Here is a 20,945-nt window from a genome sequence, read left to right as displayed (position 1 = left end):
TCAATCAGGGCTCAGAAAGAATAAAAGGTATCACTCTCCCCCTCCCCCACCAATTCTTACTATTTAAAAAATAATAATTTTAGGACTTCCCTGGTGGTAGAGTGCGATGGGAATCTGCCTGCTGATGCAGGGGACACGGGTTCGATCCCTGGTCCAGGAAGACTCCACACGCTGCTGAGCAGCTAAGGCCATGCACCACAGCTACTGGGCCTGAGTGTCGCAACTGCTGAAGCCCATACACCCTTGAGCCTGTGCTCTGCAACAAGAGAAGCCACCACAATGACAAGCCCAAGCACTGCAACAATGAGTAGCCCCTGCTCACTGCAACTAGAGAAAGCCTCCGTGCACAGCAGCAAAGACCCAGCAAAGCCGTAAATAAACAAAAAACAATCGTAATTTTAAATTTTAAATGATTTCTTCTAGAAACTATCAAAAATCCTTTTCAACTGAATGAGTTGTTCCCAACTAATAGTATTAAAGAAAAAGTTTTTTATTTTGCTTACGGTACTTTTTAAAAAATTAAGACTGTAGCCTGCCAGGCTCCTCTGTCCATGGTATTTTCCAGGCAAGAGTACTGGAGTGGGATGCCATTTCCTTCTCTAGACGATCTTCCCAACCCAGGGATCAAACCCAGGTCTTCCACATTGCAGGCAGACGCTTTATCCTCTGAGCCACCAGGGAAGCCCAAGTTCACAGTAAAAAAGAGTAGACAATACAGAGTTCTCACATAACCCCCTCCCTGATCTGCCCCCCTATCCCACAACACACAGTCTCCCTCCCTTTCAACATTCTGCACCAATATCGTACATTTGTTACAATAAATGAACACATGACTATCAACCAAGGTCCCAGCTAATCCTCACATGTTAATTCTCACAACTGCCTCACATGACCCCTCCAGGACTGTTAGAACAGTGACATAGCAAGGGGCCTAAGTCCGCCCTCCTATCTCTAACCACAGTCCCCCACCGCCACGCGTCATTTCCTTAGTCGGGAAGACTGAGCGTCCTCCCGGCTGACCTCCAAGACCTAACTCTACATTCACTGCTTGGCGGAAGAATGTTTCTGACCTCACAAGGCCACAATATTCTTGGCCATCTCTGAACATCTCATATCACGGCAGCAGAAGCTATTCCCAAGGTGACTAGGACCAAGCAGATAAGACTGATTTGAGTGAGCTAATTCTGCAATAATTATTAAAATTCAATTAGACAAGTTGGCTAAGCATCAGTGAGCTTTACAGTTATATCCCCTTAAACCGTGATTTCTACAATACAATTGAATCTTATGGCTACAAGAGCAATGAACCCAGTGCTTCCAGTTTCACAGACTCCAACCAGCTGCCTGACACCGTGACTCTTTGCCCCTGGAAAAACTGAATTTGTAACAAAGCACAGACTGAACTACCCTTTGCAAGCTGCAGGGTTGAGAAACACAGTTGCCTTCTTCACTTGCGCATTGGGAGGAATAAGTTGATTGCCAAACACCTAAAAAGGAACAAAGAAAAGTTTTCAGTAAGTGTCCTTCTATTGAGTTAGTGAACACATATATTCTTTCATTCCAAAAGAATTTACTTCTGGTGTCTACCCTGAGGAAGCCAAGGTTCTTCCAAGATTTCGTATTGACAACCCCACCATCAGCTCAGTTCAGGTGCTCGGTTGTGTCTGACTCTTTGCGACCCCATGAATCGCAGCAACCCCACCGTAAACAACAATAAAGCTGCATGAATCTAAAAAGAATGACACCAACGAATTTACTTATAAAACAGAAACAGATTCACAGACTCAGAGAAGAAACTTAAGGTTGCCACAGGGGAGGAATGGGGGAAGGGATAGTTAGGGAATTTGGGATCGACATGTACTCATTGTTACAATTAAAATGGATAAGCAACAAAGACCTACTGTAACAGCACAGGGAACTCTGCTCAATGTTATGTGCCAGCCTAAATGGGAGATGGGTTTGGAGGAGATTCAGTTCGGTCACTCAGTCGTGTCCAGCTCTTTGCGACCCCATGGACTGCAGCACACCAGGCTTCCCTGTCCATCACCAACTGCCGGAGCTTGCCCAAACTCATGTCCACTGAGTTGGTGAAGCCATCCAACCATCTCATCCTCTGTTGTCCCCTTCTCTTCCTGCCTTCAATCATTCCCAGAATCAGGGTCTTCTCCAATGAGTCAGCTCTTCATATCAAGTGGCCAAATATTGGGAGTTTCAGCTTCAGCATCAGTCCTTCCAATGAATATTCAGGACTGATTTCCTTTAGGATGGACTAGTTGGATCTCCCTGCAGTCCAAGGGACTCTCAAGAGTCTTCTTCAATACCACCTTTGAATCGATGTTCAAAAGCATTGATTCTCCAGTGCTCAGCTTTCTTTATAGTTCAACGCTCACATCCATACATGACAACTGGAAAAACCATAGCTTTGACTAGACAGACCTTTGTTGGCAAAGTAATGTCTCTGCTTTTTAATATGCTGTCTAGATTGGTCACAGTTTTTCTTCCAAGGAGTAAGCATCTTTTAATTTCATGGCTGCACTCACCATCTGCAGTGATTTTGGAGCCCCCCAAAAATAAAGTCTGTCACTGTTTCCATTGTTTCCCCATCTATTTGCCATGAAGTGATGGGACTGCATGCCATGATCTTAGTTTTCTGAACATTGAGTTTTAAGCTAACTTTTTCACTCTCCTCTTTCATTTTCATCAAGGCTCTTTAGTTCTTCTTCACTTTCTGCCATAAGTGTGGTGCCATCTGTGTATCTGAGGTTATTGATATTTCTCCCAGCAATCTTGATTCCAGCTTGTGCTTCATCTAGCCCGGTATTTCACATGATGCACTCTGCATATAAGTTAAATAAGCAGGGTGACAATATACAGCCTTGACGTACTCCTTTCCTGATTTGGAACCAGTCTGTTGTTCTATGTCCAGTTCTAACTGCTGCTTCTTGACCTGCATAAAGATTTCTCAGGAGACAGGTCAGGTGGTCTGGTATTCCCATCTCTTTAAGAATTTTCCACATTTTGGGGGAGAATAGAAACATGTATATATATAGGGCTGAGTCCCTCTGCTGTTTACCTGAAACTATCACATTTTTAATCAACTATACTACAATACAAAATAAAAAGTTTAAAAAAAGTGGACCGTTACTTAATAAAAGTAAGCTAAATTATAATAAAACACCCACTTCATTCACTTACTACAGGTAAGTAACTTTTCTTTTCTCTATAAGATATGGCTAGGTTTATTGCAACCAAAAAGGATGCAGTCTGTCACAAAGGAAGTTTGTCTTTAGTTTTCAGAATATAATCATTTTTCCTTTTAAGTGAAATGAAAGTCACTCAGTCGTGTCCAACTCTCTGGGACCCCATGGACGATTCAATCCATGGAATTCTCCAGGTGAGAATACTGGATTGGGTAGCCTTTCCCTTCTCCAGGGGTTCTTCCCAACCATCTAAAGCTTATTAATGAAAAATCTTTGTGTTACCAATTAACCTTCATATCTCTATACACATAAAAAATAAATCTCATACTCTAGCTGCTTCCTTTCTTTGCAACCCTGAATGATAACTCAGTAGCATCAACTGGTACAAGAAAAGAAACATAATTAATGTTTACTAAGTGCCTAATATTTGCCACTTCCACACATATTGTTCTTAGTTCTCAGAAACTAAGTAGGAATTAAATATTCCCATGTCTATAGATGAGAAAGCCAAGATTCAGAAAAATTAAGTCAAAGTGTTAATAAATTACAAGTTCAGAATTTATATCCATCTAACTTCAAAACCCAAGCTTCCACTCTATCAGTTCTAAAGAGAAGACAATGGGTGAGACAGAGTTCAGACTCACAGATAAGATGCAAGGGGTTACAATGGGGACTAATCACAGCTGCCACTGCTCCATCAGGATGGGAGAAGATAGTCAATAAAAAGAAGCAGAATAGGGAAATCCCTAAGACGGCAAAATTTCAAGTCTTAACTGGTGGGAAGCAGGTCTGGGCCAAGGTAGAATTCAAGTACAGAAGTACAAAGCAAAGAAGAAAAATGAAAGTTATACCAGGTATCTTACTAAGTAACTGGTTCTGACTCTACCACCTCCCTGACAGCCCACTGGAGATCCTTTCTCATTATTGTCTATTACTTGCTCTAAAGACAAAAATAAACCTTTATTGCTGAATACTTCAGAAGGATATACTGTTTCTTTGTAAAAAGTTTCTAGTACTTCATAATTTCTACTGTTTTCACTCTGAGTTAGACCTTAATATAATATTGTAATTTGTTCTTCTTCTATCCATACTATTTTTGGAATTTGGCCAGGAATGAATTAACCAGCCAGATTCCAGATCTATAGTTCTAGATTATTCCTCTTGGTCCTGGGTTTTTAGCCTCTAGAAGCCTTAGCTACTTGCGACTCAAGACTCGGGTTTATAGTAGGTTAAGGAGTCCAAAATCACTGCAGATGGTGACTGCAGCCATGAAATTAAAAGATGCTTACTCCTTGGAAGGAAAGTTATGACCAACCTAGATAGCATATTCAAAAGCTATTACTTTACATTACTTTGCCAACAAAGGTCCGTCTGGTCAAGGCTATGGTTTTTCCAGTGGTCATGTATGGATGTGAGAGTTGGACTGTGAAGAAAGCTGAGTGCCGAAGAATTGATGCTTTTGAACCGTGGTGTTGCAGAAGACTCTTGAGAGTCCCTTGGACTGCAAGGAGATCCAACCAGTTTATTCTAAAGGAGATCAGCCCTGGGTGTTTGGAAGGAATGATGCTAAAGCTGAAACTCCAGTACTTTGGCCACCTCATGCAAAGAGCTGACTCATTGTAAAAGACTCTGATGCTGGGAGGGATTGGGGGCAGGAGGAAAAGGGGACAACAGAGGATGAGATGGCTGGATGGCATCACCGACTCGATGGACATGAGTTTGAATGAACTCCGGGAGTTAGTGATGGACAGGGAGGCCTGGCATGCTGCGATTCATGGGGTCGCAAACAGTCGGACACGACTGAGCGACTGAACTAAACTGAACTGAAGGAGTTTACATGAAACTATAATGAGGTGAGTTTATGTGAGCTTTAAAAAAAATATCGTATTTTATTCAAGAATTTAGACTGAAAGGGGACAGACACAGGAAAAGCAACTAGAATGAGTAGACTGTAAGGATGAATTCACTTCCTTTTTTCAGATGAGAGGAGCTAAATGGGTGTTGGGAAGTGGAGAATTAGAACAATGGGAAGAGGGAAACATGCAAGGGAAGAAACAACGGAAGGAACAGGGTCATGAAAAAGTAGGAGGAGAGGGAATTCAGAGCAGAGGTGAAGGTATTAATACTTCGCACAAGAAAGGGAGTGAGTGCCCATATCCACTCTTTGTTCAAGAGCAAAAGGCTTCCCTGTGCATGATTTTCTAGTTGCTAATGCAAAATTAGCTTGGGGTGAAGATCACCTCAAATTTAATACTAAAGTTTATTTGAACAACTCAGAGCCATGAGATGAAACAACAAAGCAATCAAACTCCTAAAACATGGATTTAGAACAGTTAGGGAATCCCGAAAGAGAGAAATTCGTTCATAGTGTCTATTGTCATTGGCATCCGTGACAACATTTCAGAATGTTTTCTGCCCCCTACTTCTACTAAATGTATCATGCCTTTGTCACTTTTTAATTTCACGTTTCTTTTTGGTATTTCTGACATCATAAGTTTAAGTGACATAACAAAAAAGCAACCTAACCATGCAAATTCATCTGCAAGTTATACTGTGCATATTTGGAGGGGAGGGAAGAAAAGAAATGTGATCTTAAATTTGAAAGGATGAACAATTCAACTCTACCTAGAGAGATGAATATTTAAGTGCAATACCTGAGACGGGGAATAACAATGCACAGGGTATGACTCAGCTGGGCTAAAGAGACAGGCTTTAAAGTACGAATCAACAGTTTTAAGAAGATTTGACTTTGAGAGGTAACGACTGCTCTGAACTGATATCCTTGGGGCTTATTCGGCTTAGGCATGAATCTGGCTTTAGCCAGAGCTTCCAGGCCACCTGCAGACATGAACAAATTCCCAGAACGCCAACCAGTCCGGTTCTGTGTTCTTTGGACTAATCCAGAAGTAAACAAGTCTGAAGGGGTGGGCGTTGGAACTGCTTTTCACCAGATGGTTAACTTCCTCGAGTTCTATTCAGAGTTGGCTGGCAGCCTGATTCATCCCGATAGTGAGGGAAAAAATAGCCAAGCTGCACTGATGCAAGGTGCTGGGCAAGTCCCCTGGAACAGCCCAAGACTTCTGCACGGTGGAGATAAGGCGGGTTTTAATTGTTTCATATTAAACGGCATTACCTGAGCTTCTTGACAGGCTGCTCTCCTTAGTAGGTTATCACTATCAAAGTAAACAAAAGAGAAGGAACGTTAGCTTTAATAAGTAGGTTCAGGTCCAAATCATCGTTTTTTAAAGTAAATATAACTCTTTAAAGTAGTCAAGTGAACGTTCCTTAAGACCTGTAACAAATCACGGGCACATCTGAAAGGTACTTTCTCCGAATGAAATCCGTGTTAGGAGTTCCCACACAACAGCAGGCAGAAAAATCCCCACTCCCTTTAAGATGCTCACATCCTAATTCCCAGAACCTGAAAAGGTTACCTTATGTGGCAACAGGGTTTCTACAGACATGATTAAGTTAGGGTCTGGAGATGGGAGAGAATTCCGGATGATGTAGGTGGGCCCAATGGAATCGCAGGGGTCCTCAAAAGCAGAGAAACTTCAGCAGCAAATGTGACCAGGAAAGGATGGTCGCAAAGGTGCAGCCTCGCTGGCTTTGGAGATGGAAGGTGGCTTTAAGTCAAGGAGTGTGGGTACCCAGGAAGGAGAGGGGTTCTCTCCGGAGCCTCCAGGAGGAACGCTGTCCTTGCTGACACCTTGATGTTAAGGGAGCCCTGTGTTGGATCTCTACTCCACGAACAACAGTGCTGTGTGCTCAGTCGCGTCTACTCTTTGCGACCCCATGGACTGCAGCCCGCCAGGCTCCTCTGTCCATAGGATTCTCCAGGCAAGATTATTGGAGTGGGTTGCCATTCCCTTCTCCAGGGGATCTTCCCAACCCAGGGATCACACCCCTATCTCCTGCATCTCCTGCACTGGCAGGCAGATTCTCTACCACAGAGCTACCTGGGAAGCCACAAAACTGTAAGATAATAAATTTGTGTTGTGTTAAATCTCTAAGTTTGTGGAAATTTGTTAGGGCAGCAACAGAAAAACGAATGCACATACCCTGCGTTTTTCTTATTCAGTAAAATTATTCAGGTCATTTGCCAGAAATAAATTTGATATATAGTTGCTTCTGCTAGTGTTTTCTCTAAATCGCTTATTTTTTATATCACAGTCAGATACACAATTATATCATAAATGGAAAATTCTGGCGTGAGGCAAAATTTTGGCTTGCAAAAACAAAACGTTCTATCAGAATATGTTCATCTATTCAGCATTAAGCTTTCTAATATGTGTTTGGGCCACTTATACCTTAAGACCACTTTAAATGGCTGACTGCCTACCATGTTCCAGAATCTTCTCCTTGTAAGAGTCCATTCTAACACGGGTTGCTGGCATTCATATAGTAACTTCAACCTGGCTAACAACAGTTAAGAAAATGAATACCCAGAAAACATGAGCAGTAAACAATTTAGAGGGAAGAATTAAAATGATTTCGAAAGGGTTATTTTACTTAAATTTCCTGTCTAGACCTTTTTCATAACATCAAAGACCTTGAATTTTGCATCTTTACAGTACAGTAAGTCCCCTACATGCAAACAAGTTCCGTTTTGAGGGTGCATTCCTAAGTCCAGTTTGTCCATAAGTCCAACCAACCTAGGTACCCAACTAACACAATCGACTATATAGCACTGCACTGTAATAGAATTATAATACTTTTCACACAAATAACACATACTAATTAAAATTAAACTTTTGCTTTTCGCTATAGTTGCAGTCAAAGGCTATGGCATTTTCTTCCATAGCCAGGCTGCAGGACAAGCCCAATTTCACAGAGCCATCAGCTTCCAGGAGAAAGCACTCCCTAAGAGGAAGTATCTCTGCTGCCCACCTGAAACCTAAGGGCAGCGACAGTGTCCCATTAGAATGACACTAGTAGCTCAAACCCGGATGGCTCAGTTGGTAAGAAGCCACCTGCAATGCAGGAGACCCCGGTTCTGCCCCTGGGTTGGGAAGAGCCCCTGGAGAAGGGAAAGGCTACCCACTCCAGTATTCTGGCCTGGAGAATTCCATGGACTGTATAGTCCATGGGGTCACAAAGAGTCGGACACGACTGAGTGACTTTCACTTTCAGTACCTGAAAAGCGCATCCGGTTCTACAACAAACCCCACGAGGCGCCGTTACAGCCAGGCTCAGCCCTCTTGCTCGAGCGATACTGCTCCCGACCAGCCCGTGGCAAAGGGAGTCCAAGCTCATCTCCCCCACCCAAGAGTCAAAAATGCTTGGCTCTTTCCAAGCCTCTCCATCAACTGCTCTCAGTGAATTATTCTAAAGTCAACAGAACATGCATGCAAGATGAGGCAGATTCAGAGTACAATCTAGTAAAATATTTAAAAATAGTTAAGTGTCAATAACCTTTTGTAATAACCCTTCAGACTCATGCCCTTCTGTACAATGATGAGGCAAAATACAGGCCCTCTGTATCCGTTGGATCATAAAATAAAACGGTTCCTTGTAGTCACCTGAGCATTCTCAGCGGATTTAACCCTGAGTCTAGTTTCCAGACTGCCCAAGTTTCTGCTGCCAGTCTCAGGGGACTGGCTTCCTCCTCTTCCTTGCCTCAATGTGTTTCTCCTAGTAGACAGAATGACCTGTGCCTCGTCTTATCCTACAGAGACATCCTGTGGATTACTCCGTACAAACACATGCTTCTGTAAAAGCTGAGTGCCTATCTCTATATATCTGTCCGTCTCCCCCAGCCAGCTCCTCCTCCTACTAGGGCCAGGCCTCTGAAGGCACCAGGCCCCTCTGGGTCATTAGCAGACACCACCTCCCTTACTGCATTTCAGCCACGTTGATGCCTATGGACCCAGCTGAAAAGGGAAGACCCCCAAACAGATACAGGAATATGGGTAGCATCTTGGATCATTTTTTCTCCATTTCTTTTTTTTTTTTTTTGCTAGAAGTAAAATTCTGATGGTTAACTTGTGATGAAGTGTATTATTAAAGATCTCAGCTCTCTTGAGCTTACTAATAACTACTTGATGTATCAGCATGCTATTGAAAGTCAAAAGATATTTAGATAGTTAACATCCTGGATGTTAAATGGAATATGCACGCTGCCAATGCCACCTGTGAGAAAGACAGAATATGTACCAATTTAGACATTACAAAAGAAATCCTCATTATAATCACACCTAGGTTTTTAAATATCAAAAAACGGTATCAACTATCTTGATCACGTTCTCTGAACCAAGCTGTATCTAAAACTCAAACTTATCCTCAAAAGAAAAGATATTTCTCCTATTGACATATTCTGAAGGTCTACAGCAAGTTTTGAAAACTATTTCAAAAAAGAAATTTCAAGTATGTTCTCCATAATGGCAGCATCGCTGCAATAAAAAAGAAAATAACTTAAAATCCACACAGCAACTACTGTGCACCAGATACTATATGGCTGTTGTTTTCATAAACCTTTAGTCTTTGTAACAACCTTGCAGGGCTTCCCTGAGGGGCTCAGTCGGTGAAGAATCCACCTGCAATGCAGGAGACCTGGATTCGATCCCGGGGTTGGGAAGATCCCCTGGAGGAGGGCATGGCAACTCATATCCAGTATTCTGACCTGGAGAATCCCCAAGGACAGAGGAGCCTGACAGGCTGCACTCCACGGGGTGGCAAAGAGTCAGACACAACTGAGGGACAAGCACACAACCACCTTGCAAGGCAGGTGGCATATTCCCATCTTACAGATGAGGAAGCCCAGGCTCAAAGAAAGGAACTGACTTGCCCAAGAGCACGTGTTGCTAAGTGGGAGAGCGGGCTTTCAAATGCCTTAATGCCGCTACTTCTTAATTCCAGACCATACTGAATGGGCAGTACTTCTTTGGATTCATACTTTACAGCACATTTATTAAGCTATCACATCACTTCCTAGTCCCAGCTAACATAACTCTTAGAATTTATATTCATACAGTTTTTTTTAATAGATATAAATTCAAGTGCAATAAAGCTCCCAAAAGGAACTGGTGAAACTGATTTAACACAAAGCGCCAGGTACAGCACCATGAACAAGACCTGGTCCTGACCTGAAGAAGCTTGGGATCCAGGAGCAAAGAACAGCACTTGGTAAATATCAGTGATATAGTAAAAGATATGTTTCTTGATAGATAACATGCCAGGCATGATATACAGGTGAATAACAACAGTCCCCATCCTCGTGAAGTCTACAGTTTGAGGAGGGAAGAAAGACAATTTGTTAGGCAATCATCAAATGATATGACTTATATCATTTACTCCATAAAATGATATGACTTATATTTTTACTCCATAAAAGGAGTGTCTAGTAGAGGTATCTAACCTTGTCTTGAGGGAATTAGAGAAGACTTTTACATGGATAGTGAAGTTGAGATCTAGGAGAGAAACAGAAAGTAGCCAGGCAAAAACGGGGAGGAGAATGCGGGCAAAGGAAAGAGCATGGGGAAAGCCTGCAAGTGCCAGGTCCCAGCCGAGGCCCGGACTGGAAGCAGCTCAGGACAGCTGCAGCCGCGCACCAGGAGGGCCAGGACAGGGGCCTCCAAGAGCCTTTTCTAACCTATTTAAGGAATGTGGGCTTCACCCTAAGGGCCATAAGAAGCCACTGCAGGGTTTTAACAAGGGAACTGACATGACCAGGTTGACAGGGTGGAAGGATCATTCTGGCTGCAGTGTCAAGAGGGCAAGGGTCAAAGATAAGCCTGAATCCAGGGAGACCAGGGAGGATTCTTCAAGAACACAGGTCATCGAGGAAAAGGACTAGAACTGGGTAGGTGGTAGTGGGGATGGAGAGAACACAGGTTCAGCAGAGGTTGAGGAGTGAACTTAAGTGCTGGTTCATGGGTAGGGAGAGTCAAAGACCCCTTTACCTTCCAGTGGAAGGTGTCACATTCACAGAGATGGAAGGCAACACGGAGGACTAGTTGAGGAGAGAGGAAGCTACGCCTGGTCTGGATAGGTCGATCTGGGACAACGGTGAGAGACCAGGTGGGAGGATCCAGAGGACAGCTAGAAATACACATCTGGAATTCCAGACAGAGTTCTTGACTAAAGATGAACACGGCTGGACATCCCTGGGGCTCTGCTGCTGCTGCTAAATCACTTCAGTTGTGTCCGACTCTGTGCAACCCCAGAGACAGCAGCCCACCACGCTCCCCTGTCCCTGGGATTCTCCAGGTAAGAACACTGGAGTGGGTTGCCATTTCCTTCTCCAATGTATGCATGCACGCTAAGTCGCTTCAGTCATGTCCGACTCTGTGTGACCCCATGGACAGCAGCCCACCAGGCTCTTCCATCCACAGGATTCTCTAGGCAAGAATACTGGAGTGGGTTGCCATTTCCTTCTCCACCCTGAGGGTCTAGTGATTAAGAATCTGCCTGCCAATGCAGGGGGGGTGGGTTCGATCCCTGGTCTGGGAAGATCCCACATGCTGTGATAAGCCCATGTGCCACACTTACTGAGCCTGTGCGCCCTAGAGTCTGTGCTGCACAACAATTGAAGCCACTGTAACAAGAAGCCCTCGCACGGCAACTAGAGAGCAGCCCCTGCTCCCGCAGCTAGAGAAGACTGTGAACAGTAACAAAGACCTCCTCCCCCCAAAAAAAGATACACACATGGTAACAGGAGGGATGAGAGGGGAGAAGTTCATCCCTATGAGCAGATGAAAGCGGAAGCAGGAAGAGAGTGCCTGCACGTCAGGACCCCGGACAGAGAACAGCAAGTGACCCAGGGAAGCGGACACCGTACCTCATCTCAAAGCCAAAAGAAAAACGTGGTGGATAGGGCGCATATCCCCACCATGCTCTCAATGTTGCCCCTACTCTTGGCAAACAGCATGCTTTGTTATTCCTAAAAGACACCAAGAACTTCACTTTTCCCCTCCAGGGATGTGATCATTTCCTTTCCTCTCCCTTTAGGAAAAAAAAAAAAATTGAAGACCAAACACCACCACCCAAGTCCTTACCCTACCACACACAAAGCAGCTTGTCTTATCTTTCTTCTTTGATGATAGTGGTCCTGAAGTCATGGATAATTCACCATTTTCTTTCCCACAGCATAGAGCACAGACTTTTACACACAATCTAAGATACTCAATAAATAACTGTTTAATAAATAAGTGGCAAATGTTTGAACAGCAGAGATTGACTCATTGTGCTCAGGCAGACTTTGTTCTGGAGGAGACACTGAAAGTTATTTTCTGTAGGAGAATCTGGTGTTCTTGAAGGGGATGCTCTTTCAGGGTCATGCTCACCAAATGGCAAGAGGAGGGCTCACTGTGGGGCAGGACAGGAGAGAAGGGGAAACTCCAGTCATAAGAGTGAAAAAAATGAAGTCAAAGTCGCTCAGTCGTGTCCAACTCTCTTCGATCCCATGGACTATACAGTCATATACAGTCAATACAGACATACTGCGCTCAACATGCCAGTAAATTTGGAAAACTCAGCAGTGGCCACAGGGCTGGAAAAGGTCAGTTTTCATTCCAATCCCAAAGAAAGGCAATGCCAAAGTGTGCTCGAACTACCACACAATTGTACTCATTTCACAAGCTGGAAAAGTAATGCTCAAAATTCTCCAAGCCAGGCTTCAACAGTACGTGAACCATGAACTTCCAGATGTTCAAGCTGGATTTAGAAAAGGCAGAGGAACCAGAGATCAAATTGCCAACATCCGTTGGATCATAGAAAAAGCAAGAGTTCCAGAAAAACATCTATTTCTGCTTTATTGACTATGCCAAAGCCTTTGACTGTGTGGATAACAACAAACTGTGGAAAATTTTTCAAGAGATGGGAATACCAGACCACCTGACCTGCCTCCTGAGAAATCTGTATGCAGGTCAGGAAGCAACAGTTGGAACCAAACATGGAACGACAGACTGGTTCCAAATCAGGAAAGGAGTACGTCAAGGCTGTATATTGTCACCCTGCTTATTTAACTTACATGCAAAGTACATCATGAGAAATGCTGGGCTAGATAAAGCACATGCTGGAAACAAGATTGCCAGGAGAAATATCAATAACCTCAAATATGCAGATGACACCACCTTTACGGCAGAAAGTGAAGAAGAACTACAGAGTCTCTTAATGAAAGTGAAAGAGAAGAGTGAAAAAGTTGGCTTAAAACTCAGCATCCAGAAAACTAAGATCATGGCATCCGGTCCCATCACTTCACGGCAAATAGATGGGAAAACAATAGGTGGGGAAGCCTGGTGGGCTGCCGTCTATGGGGTCGCACAGAGTCGGACACGACTGAAGTCACAACCCCATAGACGGCAGCCCACCAGGCTCCCCCGCCCCTGGGACTCTCCAGGCAAGAACACTGGAGTGGGTTGCCATTTCCTTCTCCAATGCGTGAAAGTGAAAAGTGAAAGTGAAGTCGCTCAGTCATGTCAACTCTTAGCGACCCCATGGACTGCAGCCTACCAGGCTCCTCCGTCCATGGGATTTTCCAGGCAAGAGTACTGGAGTGGGGTGCCATTGCCTTCTCCATAGCAGCAGCAGACAGCATATTAAAAAGTGGAGACATTACTTTGCCAACAAAGGTCCGTCTAGTCAAAGCTATGGTGTTTCCAGTAGTCATGTATGGATGTGACAGTTGGACTATAAAGAAAGCTGAGTGCCAAAGAGTTGATGCTTTTGAACTGTGGTGTTGGAAAAGACTGTTGAGAGTCCCTTGGACTGCAAAGAGATCCAACCAGTCCATCCTAAAGGAAATCAGTCATGAACATTCGTTGGAAGGACTGATGCTGATGCTGAAGTTGAAACTTCAATACTCTGGCCACCTGACTCGAAGAACTGACTCTTTTGAAAAGACCCTGATGCTGGGGAAGATTGAAGGTGGAGGAGAAGGGACAATAGAGGATGAGATGGTTGGATGGCATCACCGACTCGATGGACGTGAGTTTGCGTGAACTCCGGGAGCTGGTGACGGACAGGGAATCCTGCCGTGCTGAAGGGACAATAGAGGATGAGATGGTTGGATGGCATCACCGACTCGATGGACGTGAGTTTGCGTGAACTCCGGGAGCTGGTGACGGACAGGGAATCCTGCCGTGCTGCAGTCCATAGGGTCACAAAGAGTCAGACACAACTAAGCAACTGAACTGGACTACACAGTCCATGGAATTCTCCAGGGCAGAATACTGGAGTGAGTAGCTGTTCCCTGCTCGAGGGGCTCTTCCCAACCCAGGGATGGAACCCAGGTCTCCCACATTGCAGGTGGATTCTTTACCAGCTGAGCTACCAAGGAAGTTCAAGAATACTGGAGTGGGTAGACTTGACTGGATCAAGAAGACCCACGGGGGTGGGTGTGTGGCGTGTGTGTGTTTGTGGGAGAGGGTCATAGAGCTAGAGCCCTCTAGAAAGGCTAAGTCAGGAACTCAGAAATTCCAGAATGCTAATGGGTCAAGTATCTGAATGTGAACCAAAGACATAGCTAACAGGAAAAAACCAAATACTGCATATAAATTGCAAGCCCACACTCCATCCACTACAGCATGCCCCTGAGAGCACTGAAGTTTAACACAATTTAAAAGAGGTGCTGCAAAATGTAGTCATATCAAAAAGGGTCCCTGAAGATCTGCTCAGTACTAAAATGTGGGTTCTTATACAGAAAGAAATTAGAAGCTTCTGGATTAGAAAATGAAGAAAAAAATCTGCTGATGTCACCCTGCCTGAGGCTTTAAAAGAATTTGAACATGCCTGCTACTGCAGGAAATGGGATGCTCTCAATTTATTCTGAGCCATAAATGTTTTATTTATTACTTTAGGACTGCAAAATAAGATAAGCTGTTACTTCACTAACAACTCTACATGGAGAGAAAAATTACATTGATTCATCCTACTCCCCCCCTTCAAAATACTTCCCACTATAGTCTAGAGGCAAACTGTACAGCAGTTTCTACCACCAGCTTTCCCCTTGAGGCATGCAAACAGAGTTTCTGCTTTACACAAAACTGATTTCAAGTTCAAGCCCCTACTCTGTGACCCCATGGACTATAGTCCGCCAGGCTCCTCTGTCCATGAAATTTTCCAGGAAAGAATACTGCAGTGGGTTGCTGTTTCCTGCTCTAGAGGATCTTCCCAACCCATGGATTGAACCCTTGTCATCCAAGCCCAAATTCCATTTCCTGACAACTGACATTTTTAAGGTCGGGCGAGTCCTTAGAAATTATCTAGTCCAATACTTTTCAACCTCTCCCAACACAACCTGATCCCTGTCAATCAAATGACATGGCATTCCATTAGTAACCAAGTTTACTACAACAGTGATCCTCTTCTGGGAAAAGAGACACACACATACCACACCGCATGCACAGACACACACACACACACACACACACACACACACACACACACACAACATATATAATTCCAATCCCTAAACCCCACGAGATTCTGAAGGTTCACTTCAACAGGGACTCCTTCAACAGTGCCATCTCCTTCGAGCTCCTGAAAAATAACCAACTCATCTAGTCTGAGAAACTTCTGGTCTGGGGATCTGCCCACTGTCAGACAGAAGTTACTCAAAAACGTAGTACTAGAACTTAAGCCTTCTCATTCTCAACAATGGTGATTCTTCTCTTGACACTCTGCTTCTGCTCTGTTCTCTAAGGCCAAGCCCAAATAACACAAAAAGCCGTCAATACAGCTCCATCCACTGTCTAACTACACACAGGTCTATGCTACCACTATGGTCACCTCAATTCACAATGCATTGCTAGAGTGATTACTTTATGTCCTGCAAATTGGCTTAGGAAAAAGCCCAACTAAACCTAACCCCACTCTTTATTCATTAAGTCAAGAACACTTATCAGTCAGAAAAAGACCCAATCTCTCTGCTCAGTGGGAAGGCCCTGTCTATAGTGATGGCCAGCGGCCACATGAAGCTCTGGGTAAACTAGGGCTTATTCTTTCTTACTCTCTGAAATACAGAACTCCAAAGCCAACTTCCTCCAAGCTTACTCATTCCTGGTCGTTTCAGTCTATACTCATGTGTACTTCCCTGGTGGCTCAGCTGGTTAAGAATCCACCTGCAATGCAGGAGACCCAGGTTCAATTCCTGGGCTGGGAAGATCCCCTGGAGAAGGGATAGGCTACCCATTCCAGTGTTCTTGGGCTTCCCTGGTGGCTCACATGGTAAAGAATCTTCCTGCAATGTGGGAGATCTGAGTGCGATCCCTGGGTTGGGAAGATCCCCCAGAGAAGGGAATGGCTACCCAGTCCAGTATTCTTGCCTAGAGAATTCCATGAACAGAGAAGCCTGGTGGGCTACAGCCCACGGGTTGCCAAGAGTTGGAGACAACTGAGCGACTTGCACTTTCACTGTGTACTTAAGTGAACCTCTTGTAATATTTCAAGTAGCTTATTTCTCAGGTTTACTCTATAGAACATTTCCTCTCTAATTCAGGATGGGAAATGACTTAATGAAAAACAGCATCCCCTGAGGGCTCCGCTCACATAATAAATGAATCATTTGGGTCTGTTCTGTAGAAATTTCCATTGACCAGAGAGATAGAAATGTGTTCTGCAGGTTATTCCTTCATTCTACTGACCAAGAGAAATGGACATGGAGGAAGCCTAAATCTTCTTTTCTCATCTTAGAACATGAAAGTATTCTATTTTCACCCTCTTATTTGAGCCTCGGCTTTCCGTAAAATACCAACTGTTCCAACTCCGCTGTCCAAACATTCACAGAGTGAGGTCTGAGGACCACCTCCAGCTGGCTGCTAGGTTACGCTCAAGTGTGGACTTTGGCTGCCACTAAAGGGATTCTTTGAGCTGCTACCTTTAGTCACTTTTTTTGGATGATTTCTACCCCTACCTAATTCTCACAAATACTCTGACTTTCTCTTGTGGTTCATTTACTTCTTTTGCTTTCTGTTCTTTTTCCATTCATCCGCTTCCACCCAACATGCCAACTTAAACATTCTGTGCCACAGAGTCTCCTTCACACACGTATAATATTAACTTTAGTTGGCAACCAAAATACTAGTTTTTTCTGTTCTATCAACCATTACATATTTATGGATATAATTACAAACACACACACACATGGAGTGTCAGCTATGTACAAGGTACTCTCACCTATCTGCACAGAAAGAGAAAACACAGAAAACGGATGACATGGAAATTATGACAGGTATTCAGGGAGAAGGCCTTTCCTGGTGGCTCAGTGGTCAAGAGTCCACCTGCCAATACAGGAAACATGGGTTCAATCTCTAGACTGGGAAGATCCCCTGGAGGAGGAAATGGCAACCCACTCCAGTATGCTTGCTCGGGAAATCCCGTGGACAAAGGAGCTGGGCAGGCTACAGTCCATGGGGTCACAAAGAGTCGGATACGACGTAGCGACTAAACAACAACATTTAGGAAGAAAGCACAGGAAGGAAGAATTCCTTTCTATCTCCCTAACTTCCCTCAATGACGTATACTATGTAAGTCGCACACAGAAAGTGGTTATTTACTTTGGGCTCCAGGATTCAGGACAGATCTGGAAAATTTCTGACCTGTAAACACACAACCTCACAGCTACTGTCGTCAGTATTTGTGCTGCTCCACGACAGGCAGTATTTGAGCTGCCAGTGACCACCTGGAGAGGGGTCCATTTTAGCATCACCTATACTAAGATCATGGCATCCGGTCCCATCACTTCATGGGAAATAGATGGGGAAACAGTGGAAACAGTGTCAGACTTTATTTTTTTGGGCTCCAAAATCACTGCAGATGGTGACTGCAGCCATGAAATTAAAAGACGCTTACTCCTTAGAAGGAAAGTTATGACCAACCTAGATAGCATATTCAAAAGCAGAGACATTACTTTGCCAACAAAGGTCCGTCTAGTCAAGGCTATGGTTTTTCCTGTGGTCATGTATGGATGTGAGAGTTGGACTGTGAAGAAGGCTGAGCGCCGAAGAATTGATGCTTTTGAACTGTGGTGTTGGAGAAGACTCTTGAGAGTCCCTTGGACTGCAAGGAGATCCAACCAGTCCATTCTGAAGGAGACCAGCCCTGGGATTTCTTTGGAAGGAATGATGCTGAAGCTGAAACTCCAGTACTTTGGCCACCTCATGTGAAGAGTTGACTCATTGGAAAAGACTCTGATGCTGGGAGGGATTGGGGGCAGGAGGAGAAGGGGACGACAGAGGATGAGATGGTTGGATGGCATCACTGACTCGATGGACGTGAGTTTGAGTGAACTCCGGGAGTTGGTGATGGACAGGAAGGCCTGGCGTGCTGCGATTCATGGGGTTGCAAAGAGTCGGACACGACTGAGCGACTGAACTGAACTGATGATTATTCTCTCTGCAGTGCTTGGAGCAGCTGAAACCACTGATATAAATATCCCTAAAAATTATGTAAAATTAAAACTAAATATAACATAAATATATATCTCTGCCATTCCAGCTCAGTACCCCCACCCCATCCCACTCCACCTTCTACCAGTAAACATACAGAAAATACATGGAAAGGAGGTAAAATAAACAACATAGACTTTTTTTTTAAGAGACCTGTTTCCTAAATAATATGACAAGAGTTAAAAGGAACGGGGAAATAATTAAACTTCATTGCACTGAAAAAAAAAAAAGTCTCCCTGTTCTCTATCAAATATAGGCCGAAAGGCATGTTATTTAATCGCCCATAAATGAACTTCTTTAAACAGCACCTACTGATACCTCAAATTTCAGCATCAGATTGTGCTCAGAGAAAGGGAGAGAGAGAGGAACTTTCAAATGGCTAAAAAGCAAAACAAACTGCTTCCTTCAAACTGCAACAAAATCTGGAATGAGGAAAAGTCATGAGGGAGAAGAGCCTCGTTACCTTCTACTGCTGCTCAACCAGCCAGGCTCTGGACCACTGACTGCAAAGTCAGAGGCTAATCTGAATGGATGTCCAAGTAAAACCTCTGCTTTGTCAGAAATCACTGAGAAATAAAGCACAAGGCATTATTGGACCCATAATCTGTACCAAAAAAAATAGCATGGGTCTAGCCAAGTGTGGCTCCTGCATCATTTCCCCCTGGAATCTGACATTCCTTCCTGGACATCCCGTCAAGGTCTCAAACTCAATACATCTAAAAAGGAATATAAATATATAACACAGCCTCCTTAAACCAATTCTCCCAGGCGACCTTCCTCTTTCTGTATCACCAGTTATCCTAGTTGTGGTTCAGTCTCTCAGCTGTGCCTGACTCTTTGCGACCCCATGGATTGCGGCACACCAGGCTTCCCTGTCCTTTACAATCTCCTGGAGCTTGCGCAAACTCATGTCAATTATTCTAGGCTTGAAGCTGAAAAAGATTTCTCCTAACTTCCTCTCCTTTAACCAAACAACCAACCATCTAGTAATTATTAGTTAGCATTTATCAAAGTGCAGCACGTGACATGCATCACACCATTTTTTTCTTTTTTTTTTTAATTCCTTTTGGCCGTGCCACGGGGCATTTGCGATCTTGATTCCCTAACCAGGGATCGAACCCACATCCCCTGCGTTGGAAGGGCGGAGTCTTAACCACTGGACTGCCAAAATCTCTGCACCATTTCATTGAATCCTTGCAGGGAACCTGCTAAACAGACCTCACTGTCCCCATTCACCAATAAAGAAAAGGAGGCTCAGAAGTTAAGCAACTTGACGTGACCAGTAAGAAGCGAAACCCAGACCAAACAGAAGTCTGCTGGCATGGCACCCACACCCACACTCAGTCATTGCTCACAGTGCCACAACTTCGTATTTGCCTTTTTATGTTCCCCTCCTGACACCAGCACTCTGGCCTCTGCTCTCTTCTATGTGAAGTACTGAAACACTGCCCCCGCCCCGCCACCTCCACAGTCTACACGTTTCTCTCCCTCCTAGGCACCAGAATTCAACTTCCTAAACGCCTCTTTGTTCCAGACATCTTCCTCTCCTTGAGCTCCAAATACTATACACTGCCTAGAGTCAAAGCCTTCCACCATCTGGCTTTCCCCTTGTTCTACAGAAAAAAAAAAAAAAAAAAAAAAAAACTCTATAGTGAAGTCAAATTCTTCGCCAGTCTCCAAGAACACACCACACACTTTCGTTTCCTGCCTGTGCTCAGGTCATGAATCTCACCCAGAACATCATTCCATCCATTCTGCAAGGCCCCACTTGAGACATCTTTGCTACAACACTGTCTCTGATGAGGAAAGAAGAGTAGCAATGCCTCTGATGGAGAGCCTGCTTTGTGCCAAGCCTAAGAAAACCTGTGTGACGCCCAGTGAGATGGATCAACCATGATCCATCTTTGCTTACAGGCCAAAGAAATGAGGTACCTTATCCAGGGTCACCGATGGGTAAGTGTAAGCCAACATTCAGATCCATCCAGCTGCCCCCCTCTTCACCATGTTACTCCAAGGAACGCTCAGAAGAGATTTCTCAGCCTTCTAACGGATGGGTCAGCCTGATCACATCTGAACCCACTGATCAATTTAACATCGCCCAAAGCAGGACAATCAGACACCACGTACTTCCTGATGTGATACACTAAGATCCAGAACACGTCTGTGAAGCGCTCTCGCCACAACAACTAACCCTGACTGGAATCACACCCTCCGAACAGCGCTCCTCAGACTTCACTGCGCAGGCAGGGCCCCTGGGGATCTGGCTAAAAATGCGGGTTCTGACTCAGCAGGTCTGGGCTGGACCCTGGCGTTCTGCATTTGTAAAAGCTCCCAGGAGCGACTCGTTCCACTGGACCGC

At 44.3% G+C, this 20,945-nt stretch overlaps 1 protein-coding gene across 2 annotated transcripts in view; it reads right to left on the bottom strand.

Moving 5' to 3' along the window:
• Window positions 1-20,945, bottom strand: part of AGK (acylglycerol kinase) — a 100,636-nt gene that overhangs the window by 60,043 nt on the left and 19,648 nt on the right. For both annotated transcript variants that reach the window (XM_019959198.2, XM_070788273.1), the window contains exons 3-4: window positions 6,334-6,373; window positions 1,408-1,487 (exon numbers count right to left, since the gene is read on the bottom strand). In XM_019959198.2, the coding sequence (XP_019814757.2) occupies window positions 1,408-1,487; window positions 6,334-6,373 (120 nt within the window). The remainder of the gene's footprint in view (window positions 1-1,407; window positions 1,488-6,333; window positions 6,374-20,945) is intronic.

This window comes from Bos indicus, chromosome 4, assembly GCF_029378745.1.
Source record: "Bos indicus isolate NIAB-ARS_2022 breed Sahiwal x Tharparkar chromosome 4, NIAB-ARS_B.indTharparkar_mat_pri_1.0, whole genome shotgun sequence".
NCBI lineage: Eukaryota > Metazoa > Chordata > Mammalia > Artiodactyla > Bovidae > Bos > Bos indicus.
Note: the sequence above shows the minus strand (reverse complement) of the source record. Positions and strands in the feature narration are given on the sequence as shown.